The following is a 22,926-nucleotide window of genomic DNA, read 5'->3' on the forward strand; positions in this document are numbered from 1 at the left end:
TCATCAAAGTATTTGATCATGATACGAACTATATTCTTCCGCAAAGTTTTTGAACGAAGAAATTGAAGCGGGAAACAACAAGTGACGCCATTTTGGACGCAGTTATCGTCTGGAAACTCTGTTGCTGCATCGAAATTAATGAAATAATGTAGGTAACTTCAGCTGTATTGTATAGTTCGGACCAGTACATTGTATGAAATCTAAATTTGATGAAAAATTATCTGATTTAAACTACGAGTAGAACATTTTAAATACATTCGGCGACGTGTGATGAAGATGTCAAGATGTGTGTTAGTGTATCAGATGAGGTATAGTTATTTATTTCAGCACACCATTTCCCAATATAATATATACATCTTTTCCCACAGCCTTATCTTGCAGGACATTCTGCAATTCAGTGAATTATAATTTGAGAAATGTGAAACGTATTTGAATATTGGGATAATGAAAACAGATGATTTTTTAATAAGGTGTAATAACTACGTTTCTTAACATTCGAATAGTGCTTTTAAATGCAGTTCAATGGTGAAAAAAATATTTCACTGTCTTGGTAAAAAAAAGTTTAGAGCTCACCAAAGATAGCTACTTTCAAACTTTATTGTTGCAAAAATTGTAGCTAGAATAATCTCAAGTAGAATGTACTATCTTTAAAATGATATTGTCCTATGGACCCGGTTTAATGATAGAATTTGTTCCGTTTATTGGCAATGTAGCCCCCCCCCCAAAAAAAAGCGGGCGATAACTCGAACTCTGTGCCTTTTCTACAAACAATCCAGAGAGTTCCCAGTGTCAACATGGCATGTAAATTTGAAGTGAAGAGAAACGTTGAGAAAATGAGTTGAATTTTCATATTTATGTGGATTATTTTTTAGGTGAAAAGGCATATGCAATCTCAAAAAGGTTTGTTTTGATAGATTTAGAAATTTTCAGTACAACTCCTTTAGTATTCTTCAAAATCATTTTGGAGCATATATTGCTAGTATATGGGACGTATCCTAACTGTGGTGAGAACTTGTCCCAATACAGTTAGATTATTCTAACTAGAATAATCTGTGTCAGGGGGCAAGCCCTCACCACAGTAAGAATACGTCCCATATCGTTGCAAAGTAGCAAATCAGAGTGGATCCACTCAAAAATGATTTTGAAGACTAAAATGGAGTTTCACTGAAAATAACCACCAAATTAATGATATCAAACCTTTATCAATCTTCTAATAGTTTTCACAGGTGTATACAGCTTCATCTCTACTGTTTGCAATGTTGTTTCTAATCCGAGGTACCGTTGACTCTAATCCCTGCTTTTATAGTTTGAGACTGTATTGAAAAGAGAGAATTTTGTGACTTGACATAGTTAACGCTTAATTAAAGTTACTATATAAAGTATTCAAAGAAAAATAGCAGGAACAGGAATGAAAAAAGTTTAGCAACAAATTTTTTTGTTTTTGTTTTCCTCTGACCTTACAGAAATTTTCCTTTGTTACAGCATGTTACAGCTGGTTTTCATTTTATAATTTTCAACCTTTGAGTTTTGAGAAGAAATTCTGTACAGCAGTTTTCACTTGTCCGTGAAGAATTTTCACTGGGGATTAGTAAAAAGTGATTTGGCCAGGTAAAATTTTGCCATTGCTAGCCAGACTGGGCTTGTGTTGAGAAAAGTTTTTGGTGCACACTGCAGAATAGCAAGTTTTTGATTGACATGATTTTAGCAAGAGTTATATCCCGTTGGTCGTCATATTGGAGGTATACAAACCTGAATTCCTTCGTTATTCAACCAATTTAAACTTGTCATACTGGGCAAATGGGTGAAGAAAACACAGTCTTTTTTACAAATTTATGTTTACACAAGCTTCCTTTAATTTGTAATTTTAATATTTTTAAGATTTTTGCCCTTATATTTCTGCCATACAAGTTTAAAATTTGTTGCTCAAAGAGGAAAATTTGTTCGCTGAACCTCCAATGTGGCGGCCAACAGGAAAAACTCTTGCTAAATTCAGGCCTATCTAAAACTATCTATGCATAATAGTTCAATTCACACTTTGCAAAAAAGTCGCTTAGTGAATTGGATTTTGTCCCTTTGTGGGCCAGTGCAAGGTCAGTCCAAAGGGAAATGCTTGGTGATGGGAAATCAGATTTTTTTCATAATCGATTATCGGAATAATAGGATGCACTATAATTGATCAATAATCGATTAATTTCAAGTGTTGAATTTGTTCATTTTTGAATGAAGAATAAATTGTTAAAAAATTCTGGAGGGATTTCTAGGATACATTTTTGATGTATTTTGTATCATTGGATTCATTTATTAGATTATTATTTAGGGTTTAGTTAAATTCAAAGAAGAATGAATAAAAAAATCAAAGGAATAATTTGCTTTTAACTAAAATTCAGATCAATCGATTATCAAAAGTTTGACACTAAGGCACGTCCGACCGACCCAGTCTAGTAAAGGAGTGGTCTGGACATGTAAAATGAATGTGAACTAGACCGATTGGTTGTATTGATAAAATAACTGTAAAACCCTTTTTCAGTCTTCCAAATAAATATTAAATAAACTTTTAAAGAAATTTTCTTATCTGTCCGATTGTAAACAACCATCGCTCTGCATGTTTACAAAGAAAACAATCCCCATATGACACAATCATTATTTTTAGCCACTGCATGGCACCTGAAATGTGTATTCCCCCATTAATTAAAAAAAAAGTAGTTGAAATATGTATACTTAATTAGGTTGTAATGATGGACTTTATATTATGATCGTCCACTCATTTGCCCATATCGGAAAATCAAACGAAAAGTCAGAATTTATATTCTTGTAAAAAAAAAAAAAAATACCGAGAATGTTGGTACAAATTTTGAAATTTCTGATCTGGTATACCTTTAAATCAAAGTCATGACCAGTTTGCATTACTTGGACTATTAAATTTATTATTTCACCTGGCACCCATGGTTCACCCCTCAAAAGTATTATATTTCTCCGTCAATCACGTCCATATTTCGTTTGTACCTTACGGCTGTAATAGACAAGTCGAAGTACAAACTAGTGTCGTTCAGTATCAATATAGTATATTAAAAGTTACGGAGAAATACTTGTTAATATTTTATTAAAGTATGTTGAATGATCTTTAAAGTTTATAATATTCGCATGTCTTGATGAACCCGACTCAATTGGCTAGTCTGTCAAAATCTTGACAGCGTGAGAGACATCATTAAAATTAGCGATTATAAGAATTAAATATGCGGGTTTGGTCAGGGCTAGTGATTTTACGGTCAGAGCTAGTAAAAATCATGGGAAGTAGCCCGACTGGTCTAGTACTCTTAAAAGTTAATGTCAAACCCTGAGTTGATTATCTATAATTGGAGGCCATTTTGATTAGATAACCAATTTGATCGATTAATCGGTACATCACTAGTCAAATACTTCATGTCACAGAAACACAGGTGTACATCAATAATTTACTGTTTTAATTTTTTCACTATATGGGAAGTCTGACTCCCATCCTGGGGTAATCAAAATGCGAGAAAAATGGAATATTTTTTGTGAAATGACATTCACCAGAAAGTTGCAAATGTTGGAATGAGATGTGCCCTATTATGTTAGCAATTTACACATCATATTCATATACATATTTTATTTCAGGATCTAGTGGCGATTTACTGTACACAGCACAATGTTTTATGCTCATTTTGTCCTGAGTAAGAAGGGTCCTTTGGCCCGAATTTGGCTGGCTGCTCACTGGGATAAGAAACTCACCAAAGCACATGTTTTTGAGACCAACATAGACAGCAGTGTGGAGGCAATTATGCAGCCTAAGGTATTTTTAGTTGAAAGATTTTACAAGATTTTTTTTGTTCAGTATTTTATGCATTGACTTGTTTGAAATGAAATCAGTTGAATTTAATATTCAGAATGAAAATGTTATGTAAAGAAGAATGTTTATACTATATATATATCTCATTTTGCCTTTAAAGGTCAAACTAGCACTGCGGACATCAGGCCACTTGTTGCTAGGAGTGGTGAGAATTTATTCCCGTAAGGCTAAGTACTTGTTAGCTGACTGCAATGAAGCCTTTGTGAAGATTAAGATGGCTTTCCGTCCAGGAGTAGTGGACTTGCCAGAGGAGAACAGAGAAGCGGCTGTGGCTGCCATTACACTACAGGAGAACTTCCATGACTTTGACACTACTCTTGCTGACCTCAAGTACTTAGTTCCATTCTAACAAATGATTACATTGCTCTCAAAAATTTTTATTTCCTTGATATGAGAAAAATTTAAGTTACAGGTATAGTTTGGTATCTCGATTTTGACAGGACAATCAGAAAATGTTGAAATATCAGAGTTGAGACTAGACAGTCCCAAGAGCAAAATTTACCTGGTATATGTCGACATCGGCAATTTTCTGCTCTACTGAACCTAACTGTTTGTCAGATAGGATCAGGGCTGGCCGGGAAATACCAGTGGTGGGAATTACCAGTGGTAAATACCGGTATTTCCCGTCCTGGGAAATACTACAAATTTTCTCTAAACTGGGAAATATTGGGAAATACTGGGAAATACAAAGTTAAAGTTTTTTATTATTTTAATTCATTCAATCTTATACAAAATTCAAAAATAAAAGAAACATAAAAACAGAAGAAGAAGAATATGGAATATGTCTCATATTGCAATCTACAGCTGTAGCATATTAAGAATGTATCACTACTCCAGGTCCCATACCCATAAGCATACTGATACATTTCCCTGACTGTATAAAACTGAAGTTTTCCAATTCAAGTTATTTTTCAGTTTTGTAAAATTATTAAGTTTATTACTTATAAATCCAAGAACAAAAAAATTGTTTTAATCCTTCTATAAACACTGCAGTTATTACAATCAATCATGTTGTTTCAACAAATTTGCTCTTGACAGTTTTGTGCTCCTGTTTTGAGAGATAATTACCTTGAGTAGAACTGAAAGGCTTCTTCTTAGCTTTGATATTTATACCATACTCTACATTTAAGAATTTTCTTAGATCCTTCTTTAGTTACATACCCAACTGGGATCTTTGGGTTCATTTCATGGACCTTTATAGACTACATCTGACTCAAGCATGAAACAAATGACACTCATGACTGGTATAATATGAGTATGCTGTTTTATGATTGTATAAAATGAATTACTTGGAAACCAGAACTTTTTAAATCAGGGACAGTGATACCAGGAAGGTATCTTAGCCAGTAAGGTATACTACATGTCAGTATGAATGAAATATGTAGCTATTTCTTATTTCCCAGTATTTCTCGGGAAATACCAGTAATTCCCGGTAATTACCAGTATTTCCCACCGTCCTGGGAAATATGGGTATTTCCCAGTTTTTTGCCAACCCTGGATAGGGTCGCTTGTCACGCACGGACGACTCCGGGTAGCTCGACGTCAAAGTTTCACACCTTTCACACACATGTTTGACTGCACGCTGCTTAATTAATTCTATAGACTGTGTTTGTAGGTGAATCCCAAGCCTCTTTGGCGTCTTTGAGAAGTTAATTGAGCTTGGGTAATATCATTGCTAAATCTACACGATTCTGCGTAGATGTACAGACTGTTATTTATATCGAAACCCAACTATTAAATTTGAAAAAAAGATAACTAAATTACAATGAATAACAAACACACTGAATAATTCAAACTAAGGAATTAAAAAAAATGTTTTAATGATATTTTGTAGATAAAATGTATTCAACAGGAAACAATCCAATTAACGACACGATTGACCGAATCAGCCATAATTCGTGCATCTGTAACATCACTACGTTAGTTAGATGCTCAAATCTCTTTAAAAAAATTACTTTTAATGTACATTCTTCCTGAATGAAATAAGAAAAAAAATAATCCGCATTTAATTTTTTTTTACCGTTTATCGGATGTCGACTTTATACGGTTCAAAGTTTATAGAGCGCATTTCGTATCCTGTTCTGACGAAAAGGCAAGTTACATGCAAATGCAGCTCAATGCTGTAAGTTTGTACTGAAACTTTGTGAATTTGGAAAGATTTCGATAAAGAACACATTTTATAATAACTTCTTAGATTTTTAATAAAAATAGAGGGAATTCTGAAATATGTTGAGCTACAGTCTATATTAAAGTCATGTACATATAATAAGCTTGTCTGTTTTGCAATGCAATGAAATCTTGGACGTCAAGTCTCAACTCTGATATCTCGACACCACGGATATCTCGACATTTTCCGATGGTCCCGTCGATGTCGAGATAACGAAGTTTACCTGTAGTAATTTGTTACAAAATCTAAGAAGTTATTTAAAAAAATATCTAAATGATTTGTACATGTATGTGTTCTTTTTCCATATCGAAACATTGATAAATTTACTGAGTGTTGTCCATCTGGCATTCTGCACGTCACACTCACTTTTGCTTTAAGGCAGAACATGATATGAAAAAAAAACATTTTTATTACTTTTAACTTCAAACCAAACAAAGTTGGCACCCGAGATACTACAAAAAATGCATATTTTTTATTTTATTTCAGAAATAAAAACTCATTAATTAAAGAACAAAATATAAAAGATTTGTGTACTTACACTAATGCAGTGATGTCTGATATATATGCATAAATCACAGCTGATTCAGATAATCATGTCTCTGGATTCTTACCCGTTGAATGCATTTTTACCATAGAGATTCATTGTAATTTACTTGCCCTTTTCAAATTAAATTTATTATAGGTTTCTATATGAATAATCGTCTCTACATTTACTCAGATTATCAATAACATTACCTAAACAATTAACATCTCAGAGACAGCTAAGGGTGCTTGGGATTCATTTATAAACAAAATCTACAGAATTAAACAGTGTGCAGTCAAAACATTATTTTAAAGAGGTGAATTTCATATGACTTCAAGATACACGGAGTTGATTGCGCGTGATGAGTGACCATCTGACAAACAGGTTTAGTAGAGCAGAAAATTGCCCCAATGTCCATATACAAGTACAAGTTAATTTTCGCTCTTGAAACTGTGAAAATGCATTAAGTTAAGTGGGGTAGTTGACATTATCAAGGTAGATATATCCAAATTTTTGCAATCATTTATGTAGTAAATATGCCAGGAACATCAAAATACGGACATCAACATATCTCAGGTTGTCGTCATATCCCATATCGAGATACCATGAGAACATAATTAATGCAGATAAAAGCCTATGTATCAAGAACAAAGCCCTCATTTATTTTAACGAATTGAACCAAGTTTGAATCTTTACTTCAGTCTGTATCCCATATGACCAATTGACTATCATTTTGCAGTGACCTTGATATGCATGCTCAGTTCTCAGTGAATCAGAGTCGTCCAGAAGACATCACAATGAGAGAAGATCTTTCCAGTATAGCTTTTGTTGGGGACGATGGTTTTGGTAAGTGCTTTATCTTAAAACATATAAACCTTCTTCAATTGCAAAGATATTTAATATTATTAAATCAGTATTGTTAGCTCACCTGAGCTGAAAGCTCAAGTGAGCTTTTCTGATCACCCGTTGTCCGTCCGTCTGTAAACTTTTCACATTTTCAACTTATTCTCAAGAACCACGGGACCAATTTTAACCAAACTTGGTACAAAACATCCTTGGGTGAAGGGGAGTTTAAATTATTAAAATGAAGGGCCAAGCCCCCTTCAAAGGGGAGATATTCAAGAAAAGACAAAAATTGGGTGGGGTCATTAAAAAATCTTCTTCTCTAGAACCACTGGGCCAGAAAAGCTGAAACTCGTGTGGAAGCATCCTGGGGTAGTGTAGATTCTAAATTGTTCAAATCATGACCCCCAGGGGTAGGGCGGGGCCACAATAGGGAATCCAAGTTTTACATTGAAATATGTAGAAAATATCTTTAAAAATCTTCTTCTCAAGAAACACTGGGCCAGAAAAGCTGAAACTCATGTGGAAGCATCCTGGGGTAGTGTAGATTCTAAATTGTTCAAATCATGACCTCGGGGGTAGGGCGGGGCCACAATAGGGAATCCAAGTTTTACATTGAAATATGTAGAAAATATCTTTAAAAATCTTCTTCTCAAGAAACACTGGGCCAGAAAAGCTGAAACTTATGTCGAAGCATCCTGGGGTAGTGTAGATTCTAAATTGTTCAAATCATGACCCCCGGGTATAGGGCAGGGCCACAATAGGGAATCCAAGTTTTACATTGAAATATATAGGAAAAATCTTCTTCTCAAGAACCACTGGGCCAGAAAAGCTGAAACTTATGTGGAAGCATCCTGGGGTAGTGTAGATTCTAAACTGTTCATATCATGACTGGGGGGGGGGGGGGGGGGGCACAAAAGGTATAACAATGTAGGAAATCAGATGAAGAACAGCAGGGCCAAAGTTACTCAGGTGAGCGTTGTGGCCCATGGGCCTCTTGTTATTAGAACTGAAAGCAGATCTGATATTTGTTTATTTACAAGCTCAAATAAAAAGCATGATTCAGTTAAAGTAGAGGACATGGTTTGGAATTCAAGGATTAGTATCTTTAATTGTGGTAATTTCTCTGTAGTGAATTCTTATTGTATTTCTCCAGGAGGTCCTTTTATATTCGAGGAAAAACTAAGTATTGAAAAAATTTTTGTTTTGTTGAGATACATATTTAAAAGTAAGAAAATTTATAATGGAAGACATCCATATGATTATTTTCTTACACTTTACCATTTGGAAGATATCCACAGTCTTTTGCATGAGTAGATTTACAGTATCCAATATATAGTCCTTTATTTTGGAAGTAAGATTTCTGTAAGCCACACCAGGGTTATAATTTCATACAGTTTTGAGTGCTGGAAGTGGAATGTAGCCCATTCATTATGATTAACACTAATTTCATGACTTGAATGAGAAAACTTAAGCCCATTTCATTCAACAACAATTTATGTTTTATAAAACCTAGTTAGAAAGACTTTAATTGTATGTATTAAATAATTTTGAATCAAAAGTTTAACTATTTTTAAGAAAGAAAAATCAGCTACATATTTTGAATAACTTGGTTCTCAAGAAATCAAACAAGAAATATTTGCTCTGTATTATAGGTGATGTTGGCTTTGATGACAGGGAGATTTTAAGAGATGACTCTGAAATGGATGACTCCCTGTATACCAATCGCAGCAGTATTCGCCCAGTGGAAGCAGAGGAGAAAACTCTAAATGAGCACACATCAGAGAAGCCAATGGATGTAGATTTAAACCCAGTGGTAGATAATGATGACTTTGGAGGTGCGGTAGACGGAGGATTCATGGGTGTGTTGTTGATGGTTTTTTCATTCTTTTGTTTATGGTTTTCGTACAGTTGTTGATGTATTTTTGGTTTATGTTGAATTAGATTAGTGGTCACTCTTTCTCATGTCAAGGAAAAAGAAAGACCCTAGATATATTGTTAATAATTTAAATTGTTGTTTTAAAATTTTCCGATCTAGTCATAGGACTCTTGAGATGCAAAGAGTTTCCATATTGGTTGTGTTGATTTTGAATTGATGTTTTGTTTTGCGCCTAAGATGACGACCATGAGCATGATGACGACGATGATGATGATGGGGGCTTTGGAGGTGGGGTAGATCAGGAATTCTTCGGTAAGAAAAGGCTCCTTTATTTAGGGAGCAGTGATTAAGAGTGACGTGTCATTCTTTCAGAATACTTGCCTTTTTGCAATCCTGGTTAAAGATTATTTTGTTTGCTCTTTTAAAATCGAGAAATTTTGTCTATTGAAAAATGACCAGAAAGACTGACTTTTTACAAAAAATAAAATCAGAAGCATATACATGTATATATAAAGTAGAAGTTTTGAGTCACCTAGAGAGTTGTGGACATAAAGGGATAACATCAATTATCCTTTTATAGTATTTCTATGGCAACATATTGTGGAATAACAATAATGTTAAAAGGAAATTTTTGAAAATTTTCACTTAAAAATTGGATTAAATTTAGATTGGTAACAAAGATATAACATGTATTTTTCTGTTGTAGGTAATGACTTTATGAATGGAGGAGGCTTGTTTGAGGATGCTCCATTACCAGTAGGAGAAGTCTCAATGCCAGCTCCCCTAGAGGCAGAAAAGCCAGAAGGTAGTCATTCAGTCTTATTATCTACTCATAAACATCATGCTTACAGTCTATGCAAAAGTCACCAGACCATCGGTTTATATCGGTAAAAGAGCAGGAGCCACGAACCATCAAAAATGGCCCTGTCTCAAAAAGTAACGGGGTTTTGTCAATTGATAGTGTAGACTTTTAGCTTTTCTTTGCCGTTTTTCTTTTTTCGATATCGATTATATTTTTTGAAAAAGAGAGTTTGAAGTATGACGGTGTTTTAAAAGAAAAATGCTAGTAGAACGTCATTTTTTGAAACGTAACGTCTTAGGGCGGAAAAATTACCTTGAGCGATTTTACATATGTGACTTCGAATTAAAACTAGTATTAATTGGGATAGATATTTATTATCTTACTAATAAACTTCATAATTAATTTAAGACAATTAAGGACAGTTGGAAATTGATTTCACATCGCAGTCTTGATGGCAACTGCGTGTTTAACTGATTGAAATTTATAGATACATGTACAGTAAAAATAATCTGTGTTACTGTCTCGGAAAGTTTTCACTCTACCTGGTCCCTATGCTAATATAATTTTTAAGAAGGAACATTGTATTTCTATCCCTTGAACACATTTTTGTGCGATGCATCGCTCCTAATTACATGTAAGTATTGAGTATTGAACATCATTAAAAAAAACATACGACTTGCTTCAAATGACGATAGCCTGTCCAACTTAGTTTTCCGGACTTTTTCCTACACGCCTGCAAATATTAGCTGATCTTTGGAATGCGCGTCCAGGCACGAAGTTTGTTTTTCAAAGTGGGGAAGAGGGTCGTCAGAAAAAAAAAATAACGAGATACCTGAAATGATCTTAAAACGAATGTTTCTAAACTGAAGAACTACAATGTAATTCAATAAATGGATAGAAGTAATTGCAAAAAAAAATTGTTTAAATGGAAATAGACTTTTAATGCGAAATTCTTAGATCCTTAACTTGCGAGTATTTTAACATATAAAAGTTCTAAATGATTTGGAAAAAGGGAGGAAGTAAAAAGTTGGAAAGACTTGTTTCATTTGTAACAATATTTTGAACGTCGTTTTCGAAACAGAGACATAGATTAATTGAAAAGGGGTGTCGCAACTTATCAGAATGGTTTATTAAGCAAACAAAACTCATCAAAACATTGTCGCCCTAAATGTGAGTTTCTTTGGAATAATATGGAATACATTTCCAAAAAAATATTCTTAAGAAAGATAAACCTGTTAAAAATCACTAATTTAAGGCTAAAGCAGAAAATAAATCAGCCCTGTTCATTATTTTATATTTATCGATATTTGCTAGAACCCCCCCCCCCCCCCCCTTCTCTTGCAAAATATTCGAATATTTCTCTCCCAAATATCTTAATTGCAAGGAATTTGTAAAGATAGAAATCTGCGAAAATTATATGATTAGTTTTCATGTAAATGTACAAAATAATTAAACTTGAGCAAATATTCGTTTTTAGCATACGTAACTATAGTGTAAAATTCCTACTTTCGATTTCATTGCACATAATGGTTTTTATGGTTTATAAAAAGAGTAGAGCTGCATTTATATTGCTGATATGTGCAGGCCCATAGGAAGCAAATTCATTTGGGGGGGGGGGGGGGGGGGGGGGGCTCAGCCATACATTTTCAGTTGACAGTTGAGGAGGCACTACCAAAAATTTCCTGACAAGCAAAAAAAAAAAAAAAAAAAAAAAAAGGTCATCAGACGTTTTTATTGAGGGGCACAAGCATATAGTATCTATGTTTATGATAGTAATCTATATATTGGCAAAATTATCACCCCCCTTCCGGTTCCTACGGCCATGATGTGGGTCACAGTCATAAGTGAAAGACATGTACGGGTGTTCATTTATCCTTGTCTTATTGTCCTGCAATCAGCGCAAGATTGATTTTATTCAACAAAATCTTGCTTAAAAAGGTAACACCCTCAGAAACAATAAGAACTGTCCCTATATTTTCTTTTCAGTTTTCTTTATGAACCGGGCACCCCTCCCCTTCTCACTGAGAAAAAAAATGAGAGGAGTAGGAAAGTATAAAGCAATTTTCAATTTCTAGATTGATTTCAATTAATAAACAAAGAAATTTAAATTCAAGACAACTTATGGGATTAAACTTTAAATAATTACATTAATTGCAAGTTTTGCTGTCATTAGTTTGTGACCCCCCCCCCCCCCTTTTTTTCAACCTCAACTGGAAGTCTTGGATCTACCCCTCCCCCACCCCCCACCCCCCACCCCCCGATAAGTCCTTTTTACATATCATGATACTAATAATTAATTAATACTGAGGAAGGAGGTACAAGTGTACTATACCAGAATAAGCTGACAATAGATTTAAAAAATATTATTATTTCATGTATTATAAAAAAAAAATCTACTTCATTGGGTATAAAATAACCAGCTATAAACAACTTACGCCCATACGTTTCAAAGAATATATTCTTGGTTTATTGTTTTGAGTTTTAAAAACATTTTAAGGAATCTCTCTCTCTCTCTTTCTCTCTCTATGAGATTTCATGGTGCTGAATTCTTAGATAAAACAAAACTGCATACTTACAGTCGCAATGAAGAAATGGTGGCAGATAAAAAAAAACTTACGAGTAATTTATATGTAGTGTACTTTATTTTATTTATTTCTATTCTTTATTTTGTCTAAATAGATTTAAAACCACTACTCCCAACTATCTGACGATCAGAAGCATAAATTATTTATATTGTGATAGTAACAATAAAATATTTGGAGCACAGTAAAAGATGCATGAACATTTTATACTGGATTTCTAAGACATACTCTGATATTTTTTATGCATTTTTGCTCACTGGGGTGTAACTGAATTATGTTTCACAAATGATGACAAAATCACTTATGTGTTATATGTACACATGCATCATCAATATCCTCTCTTCGAATTTATTAAATGCAGACATATTGAAAAATATATATGCTTTTGAAGCAGGATGGAAATTCACCCTTTTGTGTTACATGCATAAGAATCATCTCAGAGGATTTTTTAAAATATACAGTTATTATATCGATAGCTTATATATGCTGGTACAAAAGAATATAGTTATAGTATATATGCATGTGTGTATCGATATCGGGTTTCGTCAAAACACTTGCACTTGATGAACCCGCGCCCGTGACCTAGATTCTGTTTAGCCGAAATGTAGATGATTATCCAAATGCGTTTTTTAATTCCTTTTTTTTTTTAATTTTCACTTTGCACAGCAAGCTATGTTTTTATTATTTCGTTTGTTTTACAGAGGTCTAGCGTGATATCTTTGCTACATTCTCTTTTAATTTGTTTACAATTTGAGTCATGTCTGTTAACACGCACAACATTATTAAACTTGTCGCAAGAATGTCAAAAATAAATAAAAATAAATATATATTTAAAAAAATGCTTAAATATAAAATTGTAGGTCTAATAACAGCTTTAAAATAGCAGGTATTGTGGGGGTGGGGGTGGGGTGGGTGTGTTAAGGGCAGTAAAGAAAACAATTTGGCGTGAATTTCTGATAATTAATAATCTGATGGTATCATCCAGTTGGGCTTAAATCATACAAATAATGACAGCATTCCAGAGCATAAAAACTTTTCAGCAACATTCCAAATAGTTTAGAGCCTTTATGACGTCATAACTGACGTATTATTAGTAACGTCATATATAATGGACCTACATGTATTCACAATAAAAAAAATGTTTTGCCAGATATTTATTTTAGAAAATGTTTATTCTTGAGGTTTTTTTTCCACAATAAGCGTTTTAAACGAACAATAAATTGCTTTTTTCGCATATTTTGTGAAATTTATAATTTTTTATTGTTGTATGAATTAAATGTTAACGATTGATTCACAAATTAGTGATTATTTGATGCATCAAAATTTAAATATAAAATCAAATTTCATATTGGCCACACCCACGAACAACAACGATAATAAGCATAAAGATTTGTATCGGCAATATCTATATCTATGGTAAGTATAAAAGTTGTTCTTGACTGTGGCCACAACTAACTTTGGAAAAATCTGTCGAAAAATCGGCATTTTTTAACGCTTTTATCACACCATCGCATGTTCCAACCGTCGCACGTGCCTAATGGCGCATTATTTAACAAAACAAGTTACGTATGGAAAATAAGTATGTTGTCCTCTAACATTTAATGTATAGGACTCTTGTTGAATCAAAACTTTATTTTTGTGAAAAACACAGGGCCAAATTTGATGGTTCGTGGCTTTAGCTCTTGGTTTGGGTCACAAAAAAAAAAATCAGGATTCAGGGCCGATTGTCCGATGAAAAAATGAGGCCTAAAAATCCTTTATTTGATCCATTTAGCAGTAATACATGATTAATTTTAATTTATAAGAACCTTGTCATGATTGTTTATCTCTAATTCCAATTTCCTCTGTCATGGAATAGAGATCTATAAATAACTCATGCATAGATTTGGTTGGGGGAATTTATTTTCATTATTAAACAAGAGTAACCATTATGAGTTATTTCAGGAAATAAATAAATATATATTAAGTGCATTTTAAGTAAAAATCTTTGATGTGTATTTCGTTTGTTTGTGTCAAATAACCAGAAAAAGAGAAAATTTTATGCAATTGTATACTACCTTTTAAAAAGAAAAATTATTGATATTAAGCTTGTTCATCTCAATAAAATCATTTTTAGCTCACCTCGACAAAGTCGAGATGAGCTTATGCTATACCCCTATAGCTTATGCTATTCTTAGAGCTAACATTTGTGGAGGTGAGCTTTGTAATCTTTGATTATCTATGTTCTATAATCTTATCTCTGGATTTACTTAAGGTTCAATTTAACAGTGAGAATTACCCCCACCCCACCCCCTTTTCAATCTCTGTATCATAATAATGGATGAATTTAAAGAAAAAAGGTCTGTCTGGTAAGTAAATGATTGGTCTGGTAAATTATATATTTTATCCAGACTGTATGTCCTGTCAAAATTTTAGACTTTCGCGTAGACTGTGCTTACGTTAAATAATAAAATGTCCCAAACAAAGTTTGGGATAGATACTGGAATTACATGTACAATGTCTGTAGACAATTATTGCCCATTCATTGCTGAACCTCATTACCTTAAATGAATTATTTCACTTTTGTGAATACAAATAATTGATCTGGCAATAATGGAAACATTAATGTTTGCTTTACAAATTTGAATCAATGTTACAGAAGCAAAAGATACTCAGAATAATGAGACAACCAACACAACATCAGCTACAGAGCCTACCATGATTCACAATGCCCCAGGCACATCAGGGGAACAAACCACACTGATTAACAATGAAGAGGAAGCCTTTGCATTACCTCCCTTAGATGCCACACTCTTCCCAGGTGCTGAGAAAAAGAAGAGGAAAAGGAAACTGATTGTTGATGAACAGAAAGGGTTTCCAAGTGAGACAATGAAGCTACAGTTGTCAGATACCTCTGACATCATAACAACACTAGATCTGGCCCCACCAACCAAAAAACTTATGCACTGGAAGGAAACGGGAGGTGTAGAAAAGTTGTTTGCACTTCCAGGACGAGCCATCATTTCTAAAACTGCTTCTAAGGTAAGATCACTTGTATCAAATGCAGTGTTTTCCCTTTATTTCAAAGTGGCATTCATATAAATTGGAAGTAGTCAATTTGGCCGCTAGCTGGTTCTTCGGGAAAACACTGCAAATGCTGACTGCAAAAAGGAAATGTTTTTTAGTAATTGATTTGTACTTTAGTAATCAGCCAGTCTTTTTTCTTTCCTTTTGAAATGAAGTTTTCTTAACAGGTTTTTGCTGAATTAGTATGTAGGATCCATTAAATGGTGGAAGTTTGATCTATTTTTGTATAATTTTTTTTTTAAACAGTTGTTCTCTCGGAATCTGATTACTCGTCAAGTGAAGGAGGAAGAGGAGTCAGATCAAGATAAATTAGATCTAGAGGCGACGGAAATTCTAAGGGAGGAACAGGGTATATTGTCTTTATTCCTTGTATCTTAAAGCTGAACACGACTCGTAAATAATCATACTCCATATTTGTTTTCTATCTCCCATAACAGCACTAGGGTATGTATACCCTTTGCATTCATTAAAGCAGATTGCACACCTGGAAATCATGGCCAACATTTAGTGCATGTACATGTATTGCTTACGTTGTCTGAGTGTTTACATTTTATTTCGATGTTTTGGGGGGCAATTTCTATTTTATGATTGAAATTTGTCTGTCCTCATCATCATAAACTTTGTTCAAATCATGACCCCTGGAGGTAGGGAGGGGCTACAGTGGGCGATCAAAGCACTACATAGGCATACATACAGGTATATAGGAAAAATCTTCTTCTCAAGACCAGCAAAGCCATGATTAGTCATATTTATATGGAAAAATCCTCAGGTAGTGTAAATTCAATTTTGTTCAAATCATGATCCTTGGGGGTAGGGAGGGGCCAGGCCACAATGGGTGATCAAAGCTTTGCATAAGAGTATATAGGAAAAATCTTCTCAAGAATAGCAAAGCCATATTTAGTTATATTTATATGTAATTATCCTTAGGTGGAGTATAGTTTGTTCAGATAATGGCCCCCTGGGGTTGGATGGGTCTACAATATGTGATCTGAGTTTAGCACAAGAATATACAGAAAAAAAATCTGATGTTAAAGAACAGTAGGACTGTAGTAACTCAGATGTGTGTTGGGCCCATGGCCCTTTTGTTTTGTAGTGTATTGACCTGTTCAATTGATGTTATTTTTCCCCTGACGTGGTATTGTTGCATACAATTGATAGTTTTATTGCAACCGAATAGCAATGGCTATGTAAGATGTACGTCAACACAGGTGAGATCTGTACAATGAAATACTTAGAACTGTGGGAAAAAAAGGTCAGATGCTTATATAGGGGCTCAAGAAGTGAAGGGGAAAAAGAGAAATATGGCAGACAAGAATAAATCTCCTTTTACAAGTTGTGTTCAGCTATACTCTAAAAGGATAAAGTTTCCTGATGTCATATTTTCAATCACAAACAAAAATTAAGGGATAAATTTTGAAGTAAGCTCTACTAACTGAAAATTGAAAGGCTTTGTTTTGTAACATAATTGTTACTTGTTTCAAACAGAGAGATCTGCAGCACCCATTCAGGAAGTCAGTACTATAATAGAGGAGCCATCAGTCCTAGAGGAATCCACTGCCAGCACTCGAACAAAACGCAGGGAGAGACAGTCCCTGAAATCACCCAAACCTGTTCCTACCCCATCCCGGGAACCAGACCTCTCACTGAACAACACAACAAATCCACAGTTCTCCAACACCTTCACAGAGGCCCCCATAGACTTACCAGGGGGACCACCTTCCTTACTGAACCCACATTTGGATCCATATGAGACGGAACCACCATCTATTGCTCCGTTTTCTGTACCCCCTCCCAGTGTCCCTCCACAGTCTGTTCCCCCTCCCTCAGTACTGCCACATGATGCACCGGTAAGTAACTCAATTTGAATTGTTCCCCACATCATCTCAAGCCATGGTCTGGAGTCCGCATATAGCTCTCTCCTACCTGTGGCTGGTTCTCCTACCTGTGGCTGCTTGATCATAAAAAGTGTTGTAATCTTGAATATTTATGCCTCTATGTTGTGACATCATGTTTAGCCAATGGCAATAGAGTCAAACCTGTATTAAGCAGTCCCCTTCGGGAATCATTAAAAGTGACCTTTATGGAGAGGTGACCTTTGAAGAGAGGTTCATCTCTTTCAAGAAAATTCTTTTCCAATTAATGTTAGTTCTAGTGTTTTACAATACAACATAACAGAATATTAAATAAGGATGTGTATTGGACATCAATGGTCTCACTAAGATTTTTTAAAATAAATTTTAAATACAGGTAAACTTCGGTATCTCAACATCGGATATGTCGACAACCTGGGATATGTCGACATCCTTCCGCGGTCCCGGCAGTATTTACTATATAAATGATTTGCAAAACCTCTGATATGTCGACCTCGATAATGTCAACAACCCGGGTTATCCCGACATATATTCACAGTCCCAAGAGCAAAATTTACCTGGCATATGTTGACATCGGCAATTTTCTGCTCTACTGAACCTAACTGTTTGTCAGATAGGGTCGCTCGTCACGCACGGACAACTCTGGGTATCTCGACGTCTTCAAAGTTTCACACCTTTCACACCCATGTATTGACTGCACGCTGCTTAATTAATTTTATAGACTGTGTTTGTAGGTGAATCCCAAGCCCCTTTGGCGTCTTTGAGAAATTAATTGAGCTTGGGTAATATCATTGCTAAATCTACATGATTCTGCGTAAATGTACAGAATGTTATTTATATCGAAACGTAACATAACTTTTATATTTGAAAAAGATAACTAAATTACAATGAATAACAAACACACTGGAAAATTCAAACTGAGGAATTAAAAAAAAATGTTTTAATGATATTTTGTAGTTAAAATGTATTCAACAGGAAACAATCCAATTAACGACACGATTGACCGAATCAGCCATAATTCGTGCATCTCTTACATCACTACGTTAGTTTAGATACACAAATCTCTTTTTAAAAAAATTAATTTTAATGTACATTCTTCCAGAATAAAATAAGAAAAAAATAATCCGCATTTAATTTTTTTTACCGTATGTCGGATGTCGACTTTATACGGTTCGAAGTTTATAGAGCGCATTTCGTATCCTGTTCTGACGAAAAGGCAAGTTACACGCGAATGCAGCTCAATGCTGTAACGTTGTGCTGAAACTTTGTGAATTTAGAAAGATTTCTATAAAGAACACATTTTATAAACAAGATTTTTAAAATAACTTCTTAGATTTTTAATAAAAATAGAGGGAATTCTGAAATATGTTGGGCTACAGTCTATATTAAAGTCATGTACATATAATAAGCTTGTCTGTTTTGCTATGCAATGAAATCTTGGACGTCAAGTCTCAACTCTGATATATCGTCACCTCGGATATCTCGACATTTTCCGATAGTCCTGTCGATGTCGAGATAACGAAGTTTACCTGTAGTCTCAAGATTAAGTTCAAGCTAAATTTGATGACAAAAAAAATGTATGAGTTTAATAGGCATTGCATTATCCTCCATCCAAACAACAACAAAACTTTCATTTATTATAAGAAATTATCATGTGATGCCATGAATTAAATATGATGTATTTTTATTTAAACTGTATCTTAAAAAACACGTTTAGTTACGTAAAATTAACAATTGTATGTTTTAAAAAAATTAAATCGTTGCGTAATAAACAGACAAGTCATGTACTCTCAGTTGATCAAAGCAGTGCACAATACAAATTTTATCAAATTCACAGGTGTTGTGAGCAATGAAGCGTGACTAATCCTAACGATCGTCTTACCTAGGGTAAAATCACAAGATAATCAGGACACATTGTGTATACAAAACAGTTTTAGGGTTTCTACAAATAATACGTTTTCTATGTGTTAAAAACGGCCTGCCATGCGTTTACACAATAACACCTATCGGAGTTGGACAAATGCGAACTAATAATTAGGAAACACCTAATTGTCCTTTAATAGGTAAATAAGGATGTGTTGTTTTTTAATATCACTCAGAATTTTTAAAACCAGATTCCAATTCCATAATCATGATAACGTAAGATTTTCATAATATAAGTTCGTTTTCCTGATAACCATTTCATTCATTAGCACCCTTGTTTGAGTTTTCTTTAAATAAAATCAATAAATTATCCAACATTTTAAATGGTTTTAATTAGGCTAATTATTTTTCCATGATCTCGCCACACTAGACCAATTATTTACATTAGTAACAAAAATTGGGAGTCACCTGACTCTATATCTGGTCACATGATTGGACAAAATGGCCGCTGTATACAAGGTAATACGGCGATTTTACATGCAATTTGATGACCGCTGACCACCTTACGCAGGTGACTGCTTAATAGAATTACATTATATAGGAAAATTCATTGGGAGGAAATAAAATGACCGCATAGGACAGGTGACCGCTATGACAAGTTTGACTTTATTTGTTTCCATCGCAATTGAAATCAACAACAACATTAACAGTATACAAGAAATGTTTCGTATACTGTGATTGGGTACTGAAAGGTTGCATCAAAGTTCATTATCTGACAATGCTTTACTGACATTGGTCAGTGTTTTAATGAGCTTCGAAATACTCTTCTCATTCAACCACGGCCAGAATGGAGAGGATCGTACATTTTGGCCGTGGTTTGAAACGATGTGTTCCCCAGTGAAAAGGGGTGGGGCATTGTACATGTTTGTTTACATGTGCTGTTTGTATAGTATAACTGTCAATTTTTAGTTCACTATCATTTACATATTGAAGTTATTTTGATAAATCATATGCAGGTTTCCAGTATCTTTCATATCAGATAGAAAAGATGAATAAATGTACAGTATGTAGAAACATGTCTTTCAAAGGATTATATTTTCTTAAAATTGTTTTTTTTTCTGTAGTCATTCAATGTAGAAGCAGAGGTGGACAATGATGCCATGCCAGAAAATGAAGAACAAGAGGAGAAGAGGTGGACAAAGAGAACTCAGTTAATGCAGCATTCACTGGATGTAGCATTTAGATACAAGAACACTCTCAGCTTTAAAGAAATGTCTAGGAACTTGAACAGAAAACAGGCATGCTCAAAATTCTATACACTGTTAGTTCTGAAGAAGTACCAGGCCATTGAGGTACATCAACCGCAGGAGTTTGGAGACATTTACATAGACAAAGGTCCAAAGTTTGGACTTATCTGCTGAGTTTTGTCATTCATATATATATAGTAGTACTACAACACTTTATCATGTACATGTATGTTGTGTGACTGGTCAGAAGTACATGTCTGTCTTAATATGTCTTAATATGTTCTACAGTGGTACAGTGACATCATTACTTAAAACCATTTTTTTCTCTCTCATTTTTCTACAGTGTTGAATTTTTATATGAACATAAACCAACAATGTGATATTTTTTGGAATCTTTTGTAAATTCTGTTTTCTTAATTCATTACCCTTTCACCAAACCTTGTATGGTTAAGTTTTTAAAATTTTATCCAAGTTTTTTTATGTAGAAAAATTAAATGCAACATGATGCAGGAAATTAGCTTACAATAAATCTGTGTTCATTATACATTTCATGTAAGGAAAGAAAATGTTTTTAAAACATTTTAATTGTACATTTCAGCAAATATTAGTTAAGGTACATTATTTAATGTAATGATTATAATTACAACCTGTCCTTATGTATATATAAATGCATTTGTATATGCTACATAGATTACACATATACTTTGCCTAATTTTCTGGTAAACAACTCAATGCATTGAAGTGGACAACAGTGAAGTGTTGTAAGACACTCCACACAAACAGAGGCAGCTTCATCTTGTCAGAGAGATGCTTTTCCTAATCATCTCTCATGTTCTGTCTGTTTTATTTGGCTCATGTTTTACTCCATGTCTATTTTATCTAATTTTAGGAAACTGACAAATTTTCTGTGTATAGAGTAAATTCATAGACCTCAACATCGCATTGTGCAATAAATACTGAAAAATGCAGATATTTCTCAATGTTTTCTAGGAGATTTTTGTTTTAAAATACAGTTGACTTTCTGTATCTCAAACATTTGATACATGCATCTCAAATACCATGGATATGTAGAAGTGATTTGGAAGTCTCAAACGACTTATTTTTTTTTTGGCCCCCCTTAGAAGAAGGGAGGGCATATTGCTTTGCTGCCGCTGTCTGTCTGTCAGTCCACCAACAGTTTCCATTCAAGTTCTTCCTTGGGTATGATCGAGCAATTTTTGACAGAGTTATGCCCCTTGGACTTGGAACAGTTCAAATTTTATTTGCAGTTTCCGTTCATTTTCTTCGCAGAGGTTGCACATACTGAAATGAAATATGGTTTACAGATTTATCATAAAAATATCTAGGTCAAGTTCTGTTTTGGGTACGATTGAGCACTTCTCGACAGAGTAATGCCCCTTGGACTTTGATAAATTCCAATTATTTGCAGTTTCTGATTATTTTCTTCTCAGAGGTTGCACATACTGAAATTAAATTTGGTATACAGATTTATCATAAAAATATCTAGGTCAAGTTCTGTTTTGGGTACGATAGAGCAATTTTGACGAGTTTTCTGTGTTCTTAGAAAAATTCCAATTATTTGAAGGGGGGGGGGGGGCTTAAGTGTTTCACAGACATCTTTGCTTTATAAGTATTTAACCCTCAGTATCTCAAATCTTGAGAGGAAGGCCCAAAGTCACTTGGCGGCGGACAGTGGAAGCCGAACTTAAGGAGCAAAAGAGAAGCTGGGGCACACTCCAAAAGCTAGCTAGTGATAGACAAGGATGGAGAACCCTCGTTTACTGCCCTATACGCCAAAGGCTTCATGGGCAGTAAGTAATCTCAAATCTTTGAATATTTTCAGTTTTCTTCTTGGTCCCTTTGAGGTCAAGTTAACAAGGTTTTACTGTATTTTAATCTGAGCTGTTAGGGGGGATCATGTTTTACATAGGAATATATAGGGAAAAAAATTAAAATTCTTCCTCCCAAGAACAGCAAAGCCATATTTATTTAGTCATATTGATATGAGGCAATTCTCAGGTATTGTAGATTCAAGTTGAAATGATGACCTACGGGGGTAGGGTGGGGTCACAATTGGGGGATCAAAGTTTTACATAGAAATATATAGGAAAATCTTCTCAAGAACAGCAAAGCCATGTTTAGTCATACTGATATGGAAGCATCTTCAGGTAGTGTAGATTCAATTTTGTTCAAATGATGACCCCTGGGGGCCACA

The 22,926-nt window shown here is 34.3% G+C and overlaps 1 protein-coding gene across 1 annotated transcript; it reads left to right on the top strand.

Moving 5' to 3' along the window:
- The first annotated feature begins 30 nt into the window (after positions 1-30).
- On the top strand, positions 31-21,679 carry LOC133186824 (double-strand-break repair protein rad21 homolog). The gene is made up of 11 exons (XM_061322165.1): positions 31-148; positions 3,637-3,811; positions 3,969-4,198; positions 7,298-7,404; positions 9,057-9,263; positions 9,518-9,592; positions 9,987-10,085; positions 15,303-15,685; positions 15,977-16,079; positions 17,216-17,577; positions 20,589-21,679. The coding sequence occupies exons 2-11, from the start codon at positions 3,668-3,670 to the stop codon at positions 20,883-20,885; spliced, it is 2,007 nt and encodes a 668-aa protein (XP_061178149.1). The 5' UTR covers positions 31-148; positions 3,637-3,667; the 3' UTR covers positions 20,886-21,679.
- Positions 21,680-22,926: the final 1,247 nt, after the last annotated feature.

This window comes from Saccostrea echinata, unplaced genomic scaffold, assembly GCF_033153115.1.
Source record: "Saccostrea echinata isolate AGI-Se365-2 ecotype Australia unplaced genomic scaffold, CSIRO_AGI_Sech_v1 ptg000014l, whole genome shotgun sequence".
Classification (NCBI taxonomy): domain Eukaryota; kingdom Metazoa; phylum Mollusca; class Bivalvia; order Ostreida; family Ostreidae; genus Saccostrea; species Saccostrea echinata.